Source organism: Pipistrellus kuhlii, unplaced genomic scaffold (assembly GCF_014108245.1).
Source record: "Pipistrellus kuhlii isolate mPipKuh1 unplaced genomic scaffold, mPipKuh1.p scaffold_m20_p_96, whole genome shotgun sequence".
NCBI lineage: Eukaryota > Metazoa > Chordata > Mammalia > Chiroptera > Vespertilionidae > Pipistrellus > Pipistrellus kuhlii.
This window is the reverse complement of record NW_023425602.1, coordinates 476,033-493,516: the sequence shown is the minus strand read 5'-3', so window position 1 is coordinate 493,516 and position 17,484 is coordinate 476,033. Positions and strand designations below refer to the sequence as shown.

Here is a 17,484-nt window from a genome sequence, read left to right as displayed (position 1 = left end):
ACCTGCAGGTAGAGCAAACGGCTAAAATTATCCGCCACCTGGCTTTGCCTTTCTCCCACAAAACCTTCCCCTTGGACTAATGTGGCTGGTCTGTCTGAGGGCCCCTCCGGCCTGGAAGGAGCCACCCACTGCAGGTGAACCAAGCGGACGCAGGTCTCAAGAACACTCTCTGCACCTCGGGATGCCACAGCACAGGGTTAAAGGGGCTTGTTCCCACTGCATTTATTATTAATATAAAAAACATTAAAAAGAAACAAAATTCACTTTCAGTTCTCCAACGGCTTTCACCCTCCCTCTTGTCCACACAACTCCTGACCATGTCCTCAGGGCCAGTTCCAGACTGTGTCTGCTCATTGCCGTTTTCACAGAAAACAACCACCAGCAGCAACGGAGGTGGGAGCGGGCGGCAAGACGTTCTGTGGAGATTCACAGAATTCACACGGAAGGCCTGGGGCCTCCCCGGGACTAGGCTAAGAACACGGCTGTGGACGAAATGGGGTAGGCCCACCAGAGGCTTAGAGCACACCTCATGGGCCCATGTCAAACCCAAAAAAGTGGCACCAGAGAATGGGGGGCCAGGGTGGCAGCCTTGCAGGAAGGTCCTAGTGCTCCCTCGTTGGGGTGGGGAGAGCCCAGAGGCACCCCAGCCTCACTCATTTGGGCAGAAACACCATAGTGCGGAGAAGCCACAGAGAGCCACGGACATCGAGACAGGCTCCGGTGTGCGTTCACCCCGCACAGTGCTCTCCAGTCCCGCCCTCGGCGGCGACACGGGATCCCAGAGCAGGAGAGCGGCCTTTCGGGAAGGGCCCGGCATCATCCAAGCTGGACCCCAGGCCAGACAGCCCGGCGCTGGGGCAGGGCTCGCACAGGGGGACTGGAAACAAGCAGCAGGAGTGGGAGGACACTGCTCCCAGCTCAGGACTGGAGGGCAGCAATGCGGCTGGTGGACAGACACATGAGAGGCGGCCCTTAGTCTGTCTCCTGCTCGGCAGTCAGTGGCGAGGTGAGAGGACCCAGGAGGCAGCCGAGGAGCCTAGATGGGGGCCTGAGGGCGAGGTTCCGGAGGCCGGATAGGCAGAAAGAGTGCCCTCGTACCCCAGTGATGAAACACAACTCTGACCCCGATCGATCGATCGATCGGGGAGGTGAGAGATGGGTGGGAGATGCATGGCTGCGAGGTGACGGGCTCCCTCTAGTGCGCAGGGAAGGCAGTCTCACAGAGGAGGTCCGTTGACGCCTGGGTGGTAGAAGGCACAGAGGTCCTCATATCGACAGTGGCCTTTTTTGGCAAAGTGTCGGCAGACTGGGCGGTCAGATTTGTCTGTGAACAAGTGAAAACGGCAATGTGAAATGTGAGTGAGGAAGCAAACACCTGTGACGGGAAGCGGAGGGCGGTCAGACTTCGCTCCCCGCCCTTTCCCGGCCGCTGGAAGGGTCGTCTTTCTCCTGGGAGGAAAACTTGAAGAGCTACTCCCGCTTCAAAAGGACACGGGGAGAGTCCTGGTCACCCTGAGAGTGATGGGGATTCAATGTATATAGGCATAAGCAAGTGACCTCACCTTCCATAACCTGGGGCTCATCCTCGAGGGGGCAGGTATTCTTGACAAGCGACCAGCTTTTGAGCCTTCTAGGATGTCTCTGTTGTTTGTGAAAGCCTTCCCTGGGGAGACTACCTTGGTCTGGCTCAGGAAAAGGAGGCTCAGCACTGACCCCCCAACCTCGACCATATGGGCGAGACCTGGGGCCTAAGCCTCCCCACACTGGGCCTCTGCCTCGGGGAGGAGGCGGGAGGCTCAGCAGCGGCGGAATCATCAGTCCCCTTGGTCCCGGGGGACCTCTGCGCAGAGCTGGACAGAGAGAGAACCACGGACAGGTGATCAGTGGCCAACTCAATCCGCAGAAAGCCTGATCTTTAAAGTCCATTACACACACACACTCTCCTCACCAATTCCAAGCGCACGACTCAATTACCACCAAAGACCAAACACTTTTGTGTTTCCACAACCCAGGTGAAGCATAGGACCCTAACATTCCAGAAGTCACCCCTCCCTCCGTGACTTCTACCCCACTATTCCACCTCCCCCCCAAGGGACTCCTGACTTCTAGCACCATAGCATAGTTTTGTCATCTTGTGTCTGGCCCCTGTGCTCAACATCACGTCTGAGAGTCGTCCAGGCTGCCTGAGCAGTTGGCTGGTTTCTGCAGTGTCCCACTGCATGCACACACACCTCTTTCGTCCATTCTATTGATGGTGGACAGGGGGGTGGGTTCCAATTTGGACTAGAACTAAAATTGCTCTATGTGCATTCTTACACATCTTTAACATGTATGCATTTCTTTGAGTATATGCCTAGCGGAGGTATTACTGGGTCCTAGAAGATATGTATGCTCAAGCTTAATAATGCCAAACTTTCTCCAAAGTGGCTGTACCAGTTCAACCCTCATCAGCAGTTCTTGACAACACCAGGTATTATCAGTCTTTTTCATTTTTGCATTTGCTGAGGTGACAAGTTTTTCATGGTAAAACATCTAACATAAAACCTGCCATTTTAGCTGGTTTTAAATGTACAGTACATCTCAGTAGTGTTATATAAATTGACGATTGTGAAACAGATCTCCACAACTTTTTTTCACCTTGCAAAACTGAAACTCTACAGCTACTAAACTGGCAACCACCTTTCTACTTTGAGTCTATAAACTTAACTGCTTCAGATAACCTTATGTCAGAGCAATAATATAGTATTTGTATTTTTGTGAGTGGCTTATTACATTTAGCATAATGGTCTCAAGATTCATCCCCGCTCGCCTCTTACAGGATTTTCACTTTTGGGGGCTGAGTAACATTCCACTGTGAGTACACCATATTTATTAGTCAGCTGTCAGAAGACATTTGGGTTGCTTCCATCTCTTGGCTGTTGTGGATGGTGCTGCTATGAACATGGGTGTGCAAATCTCTCTTCAGGATCCTGCTTTCCAGAAGTAGAATTGCTGGATCATTGGTAGCTCTATTTTTAAATTTGTTTTAAAAATATTTATCAAATTCAGAGATGAAGGGAGAGATAGAAACATCAATGATGAAAGAATCATCGATTGGCTGCCTTCTGCACCTCCCACAACTGGGGGATCAAGCTGCAACGCAGGCATGTACCTGACCAGGAATGGAATCATACCTCCTCGTTCACAGGTCAAGGCTCAACCATCGAGCCACGCCAGTGGGCATATTTTTAGTTTTTTGAGCAATCTCCATACTGTTTTCCATAGTGGCTACACCATTTTACAATCCCACGAACAGCGCTCTAACATTTCAATTTCAAAGTGGCATGTTTTTATCTTGCATTTACTTGTCAACTAATGATGGTATTGTGCACATATTCTTGGCCAATTAGATTTTGGTTTTAATGAGGTGTCTATTCAGTCTTTGCCCACTTTTCTAACAGGCTGTCCCGAAGAGTTCTTTCTATATTCTGGATATGAGCTCTTTACTGGTTACATTTATTGTAAGCATCTTCTGTTCTAAGTTTTAAATATACAGTGGTGCCTCACACAACGAACTTAATTCGTTCCAGGAGCAAGTTTGTTATGCGAAAAGTTCGTTATGTGAAACGCGTTTTCCCATAACAATACATGTTAAAAAAAATAATTCGTTCTGTAGCATAAAATATGCTAAGATGACATAAAAAAAGATAAATTTTTTGTTATTTTTATTTAGATACATCTAAAAACATAATTTTTTTTTTTAAAAAAACACACATTTTTTTAATTTTAAGACAGACTAAGTAGAGTCTACCGAATCTTGCACATCTTCATCTTCTGCTTTTTGGCCGATGGTTTCATGAAAAACCTGTCCAAAGTCGTTTGTTTTTCTCTTTTCTCCAACATCTGCCGGAAATAACGGACAAGAGTATCGGAGTAAAGATCGTTGATCCTGTTTGCTTCAGCTGAATCCGGATAGTGGGCATTGGTAAACTCCTGAACTGCTTTCCATTTGACCAGGATGTTCTTGATGTCAGCAGTTGGGATTGGTTGATTGATTGTTGCTCCTCGTTATCAGATGACGCTTCCCTTTGAGCATTCAGTAGTTCTTTATTGACTTCAGAGAGGAAGGGAGGAGAGAGAGAGAAACATCAATGATGAGAATAACTGATCGGCTGCCTCCTGCACACCCTCTACCGGGGATCAAGCCAGCAACCTAGGCATATGCCCTTGTCCAGAATCGAACCTGGGACCCTTCACTCCGCAGGCTGATGCTCCATCCACTGAGCCAAGCCGGGGAGGGCCTATTCTAATTTCTTAATGGTGTCTTTTCATTAACAAAAGTTTATATTTGCTAATGAGGTAGTTTACAGAGCTCTCCTTATGGTTAAAGTGAGTTTTCTGTGTAAACATGCTTATCTACTCTAAGACCATGAGATAGATTTATTTTCTAGGATTATTTACCTTTTACACTTAGATCGAGATTCCACTTGGAATTGATGCTTTGTATGTGATATGAACAGGTCAAATTTAATCTTCCCCAAGAATATCCAATTAATCCAGCATCATTTGCTTAAAAGACCCCTATTTCAGTTCATCTTCATCATAAAGGAAGTGTCCAAATATGCGTGGGCCGATAGGGGACCCAATGCTGTTCTGCTGACTTACACGCCTGTTCTTGCACCAACACTACAGCACAACGAGCTGCAGAGCAAGCCTTGCTGTGCAATGTGAGACCTCCCGCTTCACGATTGGCTTTGCAATCTCTACCTTGATCCTTTGCATTTCCATACAATAATGCAGATTCTTTTTTTTTTTTTAAAAAAGCTATTATAACTAGGAATGCATGGAATCTATAATATTTGAGTTTTCCTATCCGTGAATACACAAAATCTCTTCACTTAGGTACCAAATCCCGATCTTTTGATTTAAAAACCTTCCTGGGTTTTAGTCCCTCCCTTGTTCCCTTCTCCAGAACCCAATCAAAGGATTGGGGCCCCTTCCTCACCTGACTTGGGGTCACCAGGCTTTCCATTGGCCATGGGGGGAGGGCCCAGAAGGCTGGGCGGTCCTAAGAGTAGACACAAAAATATGGTCATTACAATGAACTAAGGGACTGATAATCCTGTTCTTATGTTTTGGTTGTATTACTCATTTTTTTAAAAACTATATTTTATTGATTTTTTACAGAGAGGAAGGAAGAGGGATAGAGAGCTAGAAACGTCGATGAGAGAAACGTCGACCAACTGCCTCCTGCACACCCCCTACCAGGGATGTGCCCACAACCAAGATACATGTCCTTGACCGGAATCGAACCTGGGACCTTTCAGTCCGCAGACCGACGCTCTACCGCTGAGCCAAACCGGTTTCGGCTATTACTCTTTTTTTAATCCAATCGGTAAAACCAGGTAATTGTAGCAGAGTTACGAGTTTTCACCCATCTATTTGCTCTTTCCTCTGCGAAAGTTTCCAGGATTCACAAGAAGGGGAGACTGGTTCAAGGGGACAACACGCCCAGAGCTAACCTCGCCCCCCTCCGGCTGCCGCCCGGGCGGCTCCCCCACACCCCGGGTCCAGGCAGCCCGCCCCTCCGGGCCCCTCGCGCCGCGGCGCTGGCCGCTCCCGCCGGGGGAGGGCGGAGGCCGAGGTCCGGGCAGAGCTCTCCTCAGGCTCCGCCCGCGGCCTGCGCCGGCCCGCGCCCTCCCTGCGCCCGCGGCCCCGCGCCGCCGGCCCGCTCCGCTCCTCACCCGCAGGCCGCCCGGCGCCGCCGGCCCCGGCCTCCTGGCGCTCGGGCACCTGGGGCGGCGGCTGCTGCCTCTTCCGTTTCGGCACCGTGGCGGCGGCGGGCCGGGAGCGCGTGCTTCTGCTTCCGCTTCCGGGGCGGCGGCGGCGGGGCAGAGCCGCCCGTTGAGTTTCCGGGAGCTGCGGGAGGCTTTGTGCGGTGTCTCACGTCACCCTCCCCGCGCCGCCGCCCGGAAGGCCGGCCGCCGCCCCCGGGACGCGCACCGCTCCTCCGCGGCGCGGGCTTCGGCGCCGGCCGGGGCTGTCGCACCCGAAGCTCGCCACATCCGGCCCCGGTTACTATGGTAACGCCCGAGGCACCAGCGCGTGACCTCTGACCTCCCTCCCTAGCTGGTCACCGGGTTTCCCTCCGCGCCGCGCTGAGGCCCGTGGGCCGGCCGCTCCTCACCCTCCACCGGACCGGGCCGCTGGGCTCCCGCCGCCCCCAGTGCGCCCGGCCTCCCCGGCGCGGCTGGTGCGGAGCGCGTCCCCTCCGCGCGCGAGGGGAAGCGCCGTGCGCGGGGAGCGAGCCTCCCACGCGCGCCGCCTGCCCGCCGCCGCCGCAACCCGGCGCGCGGCCGCCCACGTGCGGGGACCCCGGCCTCCGCGCCTCGCCCCCGCCAGCCCGGCTGCGGGCCCGCCGACGTCACCCGGCCCCGCCCCCGGGCCCCGGGCCGCGGCCTGGCCGCCCCGGGACGGGCGTCGGTTGAGGCGGCGGGAGCTGGGCGGAGGGCGGCCGGCCATGCCGAGGAAGAAGCCCTTCAGCGTGAAGCAGAAGAAGAAGCAGCTGCAGGACAAGCGGGAGCGGAAGCGAGGTCAGCGCGGAGCGGAGGCGGGGCGGGCGCTCTGCAAGGACGGCTGCCGGCCGCACCGCGGGGCGCGGGAGCGTGGTGGGCGCACGCCGCGCGGGAGGCTGCGGAGCGGGCGCCTTCGCCCAGCTCCCTCCCTGAGGAGGGCGGGGAAGGAGGGAGCGTGGGCGGAGGACGGGCGCCGGCCTCGGCGACCCTGGAGGAGGGCCTCCCCTGCTCCTCCGGAGGGTCCTGAGCTGGGTGGCTGGGGGATCGGGCCGCCAAAGACGAGAGGGGGGTGATGGGAGCCGGCACGACCAGGGAGGGCACCGTTTGGCCCCCGCGTCACCAGCTCCTCCCGCAGGGCTTCAAGATGGGCTTCGGTCCAGTTCCAACAGCCGCAGCGGCAGCCGCGAGCGGCGGGAGGAGCAGACCGACACTTCGGACGGCGAGTCTGTGACCCATCAGATCCGGAGGCTCAACCAGCAGCCTCCCCAGGGGCTGGGCACGCGAGGCTTTGACCCAAACCGGTGAGCGTGGGCCTTACCGCTGGGCGAGCTGGCTGCGTGGAGGCTTGAAACGAGGTGGTGGGGCTGGGGAGTCAGGCGCGCTTAGAGGGTGAGGCTGTTGCGGGAAAGAGGGACCTGGGGAAGGCCCACTCTGGGAGGAGGCAGACAGCCTTGGGAGAGCTTAGCGAAGTCGTCTGCACTGGAGTGGAGGGTTGGAATAGCTGCCATGGTTTCTGTCATAGATACCGACTGCATTTTGAACGGGACAGCCGGGAGGAGGTGGAGAAGAGAAAGAGAGCAGCCCGGGAGCAAGTGCTCCAGCCCGTCAGCGCTGAGATGCTGGAGCTGGACATCCAGGAGGTCTACCAGCCTGGTTCCGGTGCGGGGAGCCCTGCAGGCTGCTGTGGGCAGGCCTGGGCTGGGGAGCGGAAGCTGGAGCTGACTGAGGAAGGGGGTCTGGGACACACCTGGAACTCCTCACACTTGCTTGGATTTTTCTTGATTTTGCAGTACTGGACTTCCCGCGGCGCCCCCCTTGGCGCTATGAGATGTCCAAGGAGCAGCTAATGAGCCAGGAGGAACGGAGCTTCCAGGAGTATCTTGGGAAGATTCATGGGGCTTACACCTCCGAGAAGCTCAGCTACTTTGAGCACAATCTGGAGGTGTGACAGGAGCGGGGCGCAGCGACGAAGCGTGGATTGGTTAGGGGTCAGGCAGGAGAGGGACTCTCGGCTCAGATTCTTTCCCGCTGACTTTCCTTTTCAGACGTGGAGGCAGCTGTGGCGAGTGTTAGAGATGTCTGACATCGTCCTGCTCATCACGGACGTCCGGCACCCAGTGAGTCCTGCATGAGCTGGGCAAGCGTGAAGGGGGAGGAGCTCGGGGGCCGGCAGAGCAGCACTGGAGACCGGTGCCCTTCCTTTGCAGTCTCCTGCCTCGTGTCAGGGACTCAGTTCCTTATTCACCAGGCCACAGCCTGTCCCTCCTCCCTGGCCAGCTGACTCTCCTCTCCGTCATCTTTGATGAAAACCTGTATGCCCCGTTTCCCAGCCCAGCAGCTAAGCCAGTGTGGAGACCCCAGTGCCATGAGGCAGCTGGGGGGCTCCGGGCCTGCCCCTCAGTGAGCGCAGGACTCACCTGGAATGCTGGGTGGTGGCTAAGGCCCTCGCTCTGCTGGACGCCTGTGCTGCCACCTCACTGGCCCTGCAGTGGAGAGGGAGGCGGGAGGGAACTTAGGGTGGAGGTCTGTAGTGGCCTGTACACGCACTCCCACACAGGTAGGTGCACAGGCAGCACTTCCCCTGTGTTTTGTTCTGTTTCGTTTTGATTTTGTGTGTGTTTAAATATTTTATTGATTTTTTACAGAGAGGAAGGGAGAGGGATAGAGAGTTAGAAACATCGATGAGAGAGAAACACCAATCAGCTGCCTCCTGCACACCCCATACTGGGGATGTGCCCACAACCAAGGTACATGCCCTTGGAATCCAACCTGAGACCCTTCAGTCCGTAGGCCGACGCTCTATCCACTGAGCCAAACCGGTCAGGGCTAGCACTTCCCCTGTTTTGTCTTCATAGTTCGGTTTGGCTGATTTACCCTTTGTCCCAGAATCTGCTACCACCAGGGTCTTGCCTCAAGCTGTGTCTGCTGGAGGCAGAGAGCTTTGGGCTGACCTCTCATTGCCGACCCCCCCCCCCCTCCAGGTGGTGAATTTCCCGCCGGCACTGTGTGAGTATGTGACCGGAGAGCTCGGGCTGGCCCTGGTGCTGGTGCTGAACAAGGTGGACCTGGCCCCGCCGGCGCTGGTGGTGGCCTGGAAGCATTATTTCCACCAGCACTTCCCCCAGCTCCACATTGTCCTCTTCACCTCCTTCCCTCGGGACCCTCGCGTCCCGCAGGATCCCAGTGGCGGTGAGTGGCAGTGAGGAGGCAGCGGGGAAGGTGGGTGGCAGGGGACGGAGGAGAGCAGGGAAGCCTGTTGACAAGGGGACTGAGGATGGTGGCAGAGGTGGCATGTGCCAACCCTTCTCTGCCTCGATCTCAGTGCTGAAGAAGAGTCGGAGGCGGGGGAGAGGATGGGCGCGGGCCCTGGGGCCGGAGCAGCTGCTGAGAGCCTGTGAAGCCATCACTGCGGGGAAAGGTTTGTGGAGACCCTCGGCTCACCTTTCCTGAAGCCAGCCCTGTATGTGGACGGGGGCGGGGAGGGCCAGAGAGGCAGCGGTAGGCAGGAGCCCGTGCCTCCGGGGGAGGTCAGGGAGGGCCGGGCTGTGCAGCCTGTCACTGTCCAGCTCGAGGGCATGTTACCCGGCTGCGCCTCGCCGTGCCATCGTGGATGGCAGCTCTAGGGAGAGCCTCTTCGTCTTCTTCCTGAGCAGTGGACTTGAGCAGCTGGAGGGAGAAGATTGCCCGCGACGTGGCGGGGGCCGCCTGGGGCAGTGCCTCGGGGGAGGAGGAGGAAGAGGACGACGGGCCCGCGGTCCTGGTGGAGCAGCAGACTGACTCGGCGATGGAGCCAGCCGGCCCCACCCAGGAGCGCTACAAGGACGGGGTGGTGACCATCGGCTGCGTGGGTGAGGACTGGCGGCGGCAGTGGCGGTGGCGGGCACGGGTCTCCAGCGAGTATTCCCTCGCCCCGCGGCTGAGGAGCTTTGGCTTTTCAGACGATGACAGTGGTAGCCAAGTCAGAACCGATGTGAGGGGTGCGGGAGAAGTCCAGAGAGAGCCGAGCAGATGGTGGTGATAAGAGAATTGTTAAAATGTGGCATGTGTCCGGTCTTACTGCCACCATGCACTGTTCTGAGTGACTTACGTGTGGCCTGGTTCAGTTGTGGTTAACTAGTCCCTAGTAGGAGCTTAGCAAATGTCGGTTCCTTCCTGCATCTTCAGCCGCGAGTCTGTTTCCAGGGAGATTCCCTGGAGTGCAGAGGTGTGTCCGCTCCTGTGCGGACAGCAGTGTCTGAGCAGGCCCAGGCCTTTAATTCTGCTGGGAGAGGGGGAAGTGACTTTGGCAGAGTTGTGTTATTAGGACCAAAAGAACCTGGCCTACAAGTCACGTTGCCCAGTGGTTGGGTCCATGCAGTGCCCCCACCTTCCTGTTAGTCTTCGGTTTGTGCAGGGGAAGCTTCCCCACTGCTGACGGCCTGCCGCCTCCAACAGATGGCTCCTTTCCAGGCGCTGCCCTGGCACTCCCCCACCGGCCCTGTGCCCTCTCTTGGGCCTGGGCACAGACTTGCCTGTATTGGAGGGGTAGCAGGGCGAGCAGCTGCTGGGACACAAGCAGCCCTGAGTTTGGGTTCTCGTCAGCTCTGTTCATTCGTCCGCTCCTGAGCAGGAGGTGCCAAGGGCTGGTGCCGGGGTGCTGCGTGGAAATGGCAGAAAGGCCCTGCCTTCACGGAGCAGTCGCCTGAGCGGTGTCATTTAGGGACAATGAAAGGGAGAGAGTGCGGCTGAAAGAGGTGGTCCCAGGAGAGCCCAGGGTGATGGAGCGGCTGTGGAGTGGGAGGGGCCTTCCAGGCCGGGCCCTGCGGTGGGAATGAGCTTGCTGACTTGGGGCCAGCCAGGGGCTGAGCCGTGAAGCCAGGAAGGACTGGCTAAGAGAAGGCACTGGGGTTATTCCCAGAATGCTGTGCGCAGGAGCTGCCTGTGTCAACGTGCGGGCAGACCAGCAGGCCCAGAGCACCGCGAGGTGGCGTCCTGGGCTCCAGGTGCTGTCCTGAGCCACCGGTAGTGCCGAGAGTACCGAGTACCAAATACTGAGACGGGCAGGTGGGAGAGGAGCAGACTGGAGGGGCTGCAGAGGCGATTCAGACACTGATTTTGAGATTAAAAATGTATCCCTAGCGGAGATACTGAATGGGCAGTGGGTGCGTGAGCATGGAGTGTAGGGAAGAGGACGAGGTTAGCATTTGGGAGAGATTTAAGTTTGGGAGCCACGGTGGGTACGCCTGTGCTTCGAGCTGTGGGAGCAGACGGATGTGGAGGGGCCTGTCCGATGAGCCGTGTGCTGGAGAGGAAAGGAGGGCTCCCTGTGCCACATGGTGCTGAGTGAAGTGAGCGGAGAGCAGAGGCTGCTCAGTGGCCTGGCGCGTGAGCGGTGGTGAGCGGCCTGGCGCAGCCTGCTGTGAGCCAGGGCCCAGGCAGTCTCTGTTCAGGCGTCTATTTGTGCCATTCATATTTTACTGAACTGCATGGTTCAGGGGCACACGGTGTGGCACTGACAGGAAGGCGGGCAGGGAGTCCCTTACATACAGGTCTGGCTCACGCAGGGCACAGGCTGCGGTCAGGAGGGGCTGGGATCCAGGGAGCGCCATACACTGGGCCCAAAGGGTGGTGGGTTCATCTGGCACATTTATATTTTACACATTTTTGTGTATGTTACAGCTTTTCTCTTTTTTAAAAATATTTTTTTATTGATTTCAAAGAGAGGGGGAGAGAGAGAGAGAGAGAGAGAGAGAGAGAGAGAGGGGAACATCAATAATGAGACAGAATCATTGATCGGCCTCTCCCTACACACCCCCTAGTGGGGATCAAGCCTACAACCCGGGCATGTGCCCTTGACCAAAATCGAACCCAGGACCCTCAGTCCACAGGCCAGCACTCTATCCACTGAACCAAACCAGCTTGGCTGTTATAGTTGTTTTTAAAGTATAAGAGGAAGTTCACTGAGAAAGACAGAGATAGAAGGAGGAGCCGTAGAAGAAATGGGCTCAGGAAACAAGTTACAGAAGCAAATGAAGGGCCTTGGGGCTCAGGGGTGGGGGGCAGAGACAGACAGACAGACAGAGAGACAGACGAGCGTGTGGTACAGTTTACAGTCATGAGGACGTGACCAGAGGAGACCAGTCTGTGAAGGCGTCTCACCGTAAAGGGCAGAGAAACGGCTGTGGTGCTGGCCGGGGGCGGTGTGTGCCTCCCTCCCTCGGAAAGGAGCGCCCACTGGCGGCGCCGGCGGCGGCGGTGGCAGTGCTGAGTGGACAGTGCGTTTGACGGGACTGGGTTTTGCCCGTGAGTGAGGTGGAGGGAGAGCGGGACCAGGGATCAGGGTCTGGACAGGGACAGGCGGTGAGTGGGATCACCGAGTCGGAGTTGGGCAAGAGGACACGAGGACCTGAGTGCAGTGGAACGTTTCCCGCGCTCGAGTCGGGTGAGAATGAGATGGAGGAGCCAGGATGGGTGATCTGGAAAGATGGGGTCAGGCTGGAGCGGGGGCTGGCCGCTGGGAGCTTACAGTGACCGGCTCCAGGCTGTCCACGGGGCTGGAGGCTGAGGGGGTGTAGGAACGGCCTCCGGAAGGGACATGGCACTGACCAGCGAGCCGAGCAGGGCTGCGCAGGCACTGAGGTGGCCGGGGAGCCGATGGGCCGCGGCACCCGGCGCCCTCCTGCTCGCTCACTGCAGCCCTGACCACCCTGAGGTGCGGGTGGCCTGGCGGTCACGAAGCCAGAGGAGGAGCTGCCGGTGCGACCTTGCCTTGCTTTCCTAGGTTTCCCCAACGTGGGAAAGTCCTCCCTGATCAATGGGCTGGTGGGGCGGAAGGTCGTGAGTGTCTCCAGAACCCCGGGCCACACGCGGTACTTTCAGACCTACTTTCTGACTCCCTCCGTGAAGCTCTGTGACTGCCCCGGCCTCATCTTCCCCTCCCTTCTGCCCAGGCAGCTGCAGGTACGTGGGCAGAGGGGCGCGGGGGGCGGAGGTCCAGGCCGGTGCTGAGGCTCCTGCTCCCACAGGTTCTGGCAGGGATCTACCCCATCGCCCAGATCCAGGAGCCGTACACCGCCGTGGGCTACCTGGCCGCCCGGGTCCCTGTGCAGGCCCTGCTCCACCTGCGCCACCCGGAGGCCGAGGACCCCGCGGCCGAGCACCCCTGGTGTGCCTGGGACATCTGTGAAGGTGGGTGCCAGGGCCTGGCTCCCCGGCCTTCTGCCCTGCCCTGTCCCCACTCCTCAGGGGTTCTGCCACCCACCCAGCTACTGGCCACCCAGATCGGTGTCACAGGGGCAGCTCGGTCTCTGCCGTGGCATGTTCTGGGGAAAACTGGAAAGATGGGTTAGGCAGCTGGGTTCATGAGCTTCCCTCCCACCACTCTTCTCCCTTCAGCCTGGGCAGAGAAACGCGGTTACAAGACGGCAAAGGCGGCGCGGAACGATGTGTACAGAGCGGCCAACAGTCTCCTGAGGCTGGCGCTGGACGGCCGCCTCAGCCTGTGCTTCCACCCGCCTGGCTACCTGGAGCAGAAAGGTCGCTGCTGGTGCCCTGCCCGCTAGTGTAGGCACCGGGGGCTGGTGGCACACACCAGGCAAACCTGGGTCTGCACCTGGCAGCCAACTCTGCGTTACTGTCTCTGAGGCCATTCTCCCATCTGCAAAACCAGGGCGCCAGTTGCCCCCCGCACAGTGGTGCCCAAAACGGGAATTAACTAACGCGCAGAGCTGTGCAGTGCCCAGCAGTGGGAGGTGGGATGGATGGAGGCATGCCGCCAGCAGCTACAATGTTGTTGGTCTCTGCCTCTTCCCCCCATCCTCTGGCGTTAGCCCTTGTTGAAAACTCCCCTGTTCTTTCTTGTCTGGTCCGCAGGCACCTGGGAGTCCCATCCAGAGACCGCGGAGCTGGTGGCTTTGCAGGGTAGGGTGGGGCCAGCAGGTGACGAGGAGGAAGAGGAGGAGGAGGAAGAGCTGAGCAGCTCCTGTGAGGAGGAGGGAGAGGAGGACCGGGATGCGGATGAGGAGGGGGAAGGGGATGAGGACACCCCAACCTCAGCTCCAGTGTCCAGCCTGGCCTCTCGAAACCCTTACACCATGCTGGGGGAGGACGAGTGCTGAGCCAGGCGTGCGTCTCCCTCTCAGTGTCTGCTTTTGGACTGACCCGGGGTGTCCCCTCTGCCACCCCAGCTGTGAATAAAGATTGTCTGCTTTGTAGCCCTTTCCCCAGACGGCCTCAGGACAGCGGGGGGAGGCTTCTCTCCACGAAGGTAAAGTTCTCGTAGGGGTCAGGGCGTCTGAGGCCACTGCCAGCACCTCAGGAATGCATGGCCCCGGGGAGCGCAGGCCCCCGGAGCGTGTCACCCCCTCGGGGGTGAGCCGCAGCCTGAGCGCCCTGCTGCCAGACCTGAGCTCTACCCGGAGCTTCTGGGAGAGAAGCAGGAAGACGTGTCCACCGGAGCGCGGGTGTGTCCGGCTGGCCTCAGCACCAGGTGTCACGCACAGGCTGGCCTGCCTGGGATTTGCAGCCTGGCCGGGGCAAGACCACGCTCAGGCGTCCACGTTTCTGGATTAAGAAGGGTGTGTAGTGTTCTCCAAATTCTTGGGGTTCAATTCTAGAACTTCCTGTTGATGAAAATACTTAGTTAAGACTAAATGCTTGTGAAAATGTTGATTAAATGTGTCCAAGTAGAGTCTTAATTACTGGAAAACAAATAGCGTGCACATTTGTGATTTGAGCAGACCCACCTCTGAGTACAGTGTTTAAGTTTCATTTTTCAGGAGCCCGTAGGCACTAAGGATGAATGGGGCTCAGAGAGCCAGGCCCCAGACGGGCCTCCTGAGTCCCAGCTCCCTGGTTGGGGTGTGTGTCTGACGGCCTGTGCTCCAGCAGCGGCCGCTCTCCTGAGTCCGGGCCGACGGCTTCGCTCTGCGTCTCCCTTGTCAAGCAGACAGCCGGACTTCTGGGTTTCACTCTGGAAAAGGGCGAATGGCTTGTTTTATTGGTGACCTAGTGTTGTCTCAGTTGGGTTGTAGCAAAAGGGCTGTTTGCCAGGCCAGCCACTAGGGAGGGGTGTGGGTAAGGGCAGTGCCAGGTTCCCTGTTCCATTCTGGCACCCCATTCAGGGTCTGGGTCACTGGGCAGCAGTGGAGCAAAAGAGGCTGAGGTGTTGGGGCCACACAGCCCTTCAAGCTCCGCCCTTCATTGGTCCCATCCCGCATAAGCCTGGAGTTGGTGCTGAAGAGCCGAGCGTGTGATCGGGCTTGGAGGCTGCCCACATGCTGGCAGAGGAGGATCCAGGTTGAGAGGAAACCTCTGTGGCTTCCATGTGGGCTCCTCACCCTCAGAGCGGGGCCGTGGACGGGACAGCGGGCCCAGCTCCGCTTCCCCCGGTCTCTGCGGCTGGAGCTCCTCGGAACGCGGGGAGGTGTCCAGCGGCCGCACAGCAGACCCCGAGAGCCGGGCGGGACGGAGCTCAGGCTGGCGCTGAAGGGGAGCTGAGGAGGGGTATTTAGGGTGAAACCTGGAAGCGGGCACTGACCCCCCTGCGGGCCTGGCTGCGTGGTTCGTCCTGCTCAGACCTGGGAAGAGAGCCGCCACGGCGCCGCCCCTGGGTGTGTGTGTGTGTGTGTGTGTGTGTGTGTGTGTGTAAGTCGCACCTATAGCAGCGTCTGAGGTTCAAGTGGAAACGCACTGCAAGGGACAAGGGCGTGGGGGCCTTGCGCTCCTCTGAGCGCCCAGAGCCTGCCCCGGACCCACTCTGCCTGGGTCACCCCACGGGGCGACTTGACCGGGAGGTGCTTCCACAGCCTCTGACCACTTTCGGAGGGAGGCCAGGCCGTCTGGTTTATGCTGGGATTCCATTTGGACTTGGAGCGAGTTCCTTCCAAACTTCTCTCCAGACGCAGCTCTAGCCCTGCTGCTGGGACAAAGTGGACGTGTGGTCCAGGGTAGTTCCTCATTTAACATCATTGATACAAACAACAAAACTGGTTGAGCCCTAGCTGGTTTGGCTCATTGGATAGAACATAGTACTGAGAGTCCCAGGTTTGATTCCCAGTCAGAGCACGTGTCCGGGTTGCAGGCTTGATCCCCAGTTGGGGGCATGCAAGAGGCAGGTGACCAATGATTATCATCACTGATGTTTCTATCTCTCCCTCTCCATCCCTCTCTGGAAAAAAAAAAAAAAAAAAAAAAAAAGGCTGAAAACAATATATGGCAGAAATGTCAAGTTCTGGGGTAAAAAACTTAAATAAGGCATATACCTCACGGATTGGAATAGCCAGACACTAGTAATGATAATGTAATGCAATAATTTTAAAAAATTATATTTCATTGATTTTTTACATAGAGGAAGGGGGGGGAGAGAAAGCTAGAAACATCCATGAGAGAAAAACAACCAGCTGCCTCCTGCACACCCCCTGCTGGGGATGCACCCGCAACCAATGTACATGCCCTTGACTGGGAATCGAACCTTCCACCCTTTGGTCTGAGGGCTGATGCTCTAACTACTGAGAAAACTGGCCAGGACATTGAACATTGCTGTGGTTGAGGGAGAGGAGCAAGTCAAGTGTGCACCCCATTTTTCCAACTATGCCACAGGGTGGACGGTGGGCCATCTCCTGAGGTGGCCTGTGCAAGTAGAGGTTGGGGACTGAGGACAGGTGTGGGTCATTAACGCACAGGTAGCTGTAGAGGAACGTCACGAGTGTGTAACATGAGACGAGCCGAGGAAGAAAGCGGAGAACACAGGAAGGACAAGGAAGGAGCCGGCAGACGGGACAAACCTAGTGCAGGGGGAGCAGGGAGCAGGAAAGAGGCCTGCTGAGGAGCAGCGGCGTGCTTGTCCATGGATTTGGCAACAGTGAGCCCTCGTGATCTGGTGGGAGCAGTTGAATTGGACAAATCGATCAGAAACCCTAAATGCTGGGGGACTGAGAAATATGGGTAAAAGGAGTGGAGATAGAGGAGGAAATGTTAGCTTTCCAGTTTGGCTATGTTTGCAATAAAAGAAAAATGGAGAACCCATATGGAATTGAGGAATTAATTTTTTATATATGAACTTTTGAGTGTTTTAACAAACTTCCAACAAACAAAAGCCCAGGACCAGATAAATTTATCTGCTTCACAGATAAATTCTACCAAACATTAAAAAAATTAGTACTAAAGATAAATCAGTACTTATCCTTGAACAATTTTTATTCCAAAAAATCGAGGAAGGTATGCTTCCAAACTCCTTCTATATGGCCAACATTACTCTGATCCCAAAACCGGACAAAGACATTGCAATAAAAGAGAGTTGCAGGCCAATATTTCTGCTGAACATAGATACCAAAATTCTCAACAAAATACTAGCAAACTAAATTTGATAGCACATCAAAAGGATCTTACACCACGATCAAATGGAATTTATACCAGGGATGCAATGGTGGTTCAGCATTAACAAACCAATGTGATTATCCCATCAACCGAACCAAGGATAAAACATAATTATCTCAATAGAGGCATAAAAGCACTTGACAAAATTCAATATTCATTTATGATGGGGGGAAAAATAAACTCACCACACCTCAAAATGGGTTGAGAAAGAGCTTACAACTTTTTAAAAATATTTTATTGATTTTTTACAGAGGAAAAGAGAAACATCTGTGAGAGAGAGACATCAATCAGCTGCCTCTTGCACACCCCCTACTGGGGATGTGCCCACAACTAAGGTACATGCCCTTGACCGGAA

The 17,484-nt window shown here is 56.4% G+C and overlaps 2 protein-coding genes across 2 annotated transcripts; one reads left to right on the top strand and one right to left on the bottom strand.

The window, feature by feature from the left end:
- Positions 1-207: 207 nt before the first annotated feature.
- Positions 208-6,501, bottom strand: PRR3 (proline rich 3). The gene is made up of 5 exons (XM_045578347.1): positions 6,408-6,501; positions 5,724-5,921; positions 4,985-5,047; positions 1,563-1,850; positions 208-1,324 (listed from the first exon to the last, which is right to left on the bottom strand). The coding sequence occupies exons 1-5, from the start codon at positions 6,499-6,501 to the stop codon at positions 1,218-1,220; spliced, it is 750 nt and encodes a 249-aa protein (XP_045434303.1). The 3' UTR covers positions 208-1,217.
- GNL1 (G protein nucleolar 1 (putative)) lies at positions 5,976-13,966 on the top strand. The gene is made up of 12 exons (XM_036428952.2): positions 5,976-6,572; positions 6,910-7,075; positions 7,297-7,433; positions 7,565-7,716; positions 7,820-7,891; positions 8,756-8,963; positions 9,097-9,192; positions 9,428-9,622; positions 12,535-12,713; positions 12,779-12,941; positions 13,149-13,289; positions 13,626-13,966. Exons 1-12 carry the CDS (start codon positions 6,500-6,502, stop codon positions 13,868-13,870), a joined length of 1,827 nt encoding a protein of 608 aa, XP_036284845.1. The 5' UTR covers positions 5,976-6,499; the 3' UTR covers positions 13,871-13,966.
- The last annotated feature ends 3,518 nt before the right edge of the window (positions 13,967-17,484 follow it).

What these genes read in the sequence shown, in the direction of transcription:
- PRR3 (XM_045578347.1), bottom strand. Translation starts at nt 6,501, where the DNA reads ATGGCCGGCCGCCCTCCGCCCAGCTCCCGCCGCCTCAACCGACGCCCG. An exon ending in CGGCGCCGGGCGGCCTGCGG is followed by an intron (nt 5,048 to 5,723) that starts GTGAGGAGCGGA and finishes GTCTACTCTTAG; the next exon opens with GACCGCCCAGCCTTCTGGGC. An exon ending in GCCTGGTGACCCCAAGTCAG is followed by an intron (nt 1,851 to 4,984) that starts GTGAGGAAGGGG and finishes CTCTCTGTCCAG; the next exon opens with CTCTGCGCAGAGGTCCCCCG.
- GNL1 (XM_036428952.2), top strand. Translation starts at nt 6,500, where the DNA reads ATGCCGAGGAAGAAGCCCTTCAGCGTGAAGCAGAAGAAGAAGCAGCTG. An exon ending in ACTTTGAGCACAATCTGGAG is followed by an intron (nt 7,717 to 7,819) that starts GTGTGACAGGAG and finishes TTTCCTTTTCAG; the next exon opens with ACGTGGAGGCAGCTGTGGCG. An exon ending in TTCTGCCCAGGCAGCTGCAG is followed by an intron (nt 12,714 to 12,778) that starts GTACGTGGGCAG and finishes CTGCTCCCACAG; the next exon opens with GTTCTGGCAGGGATCTACCC.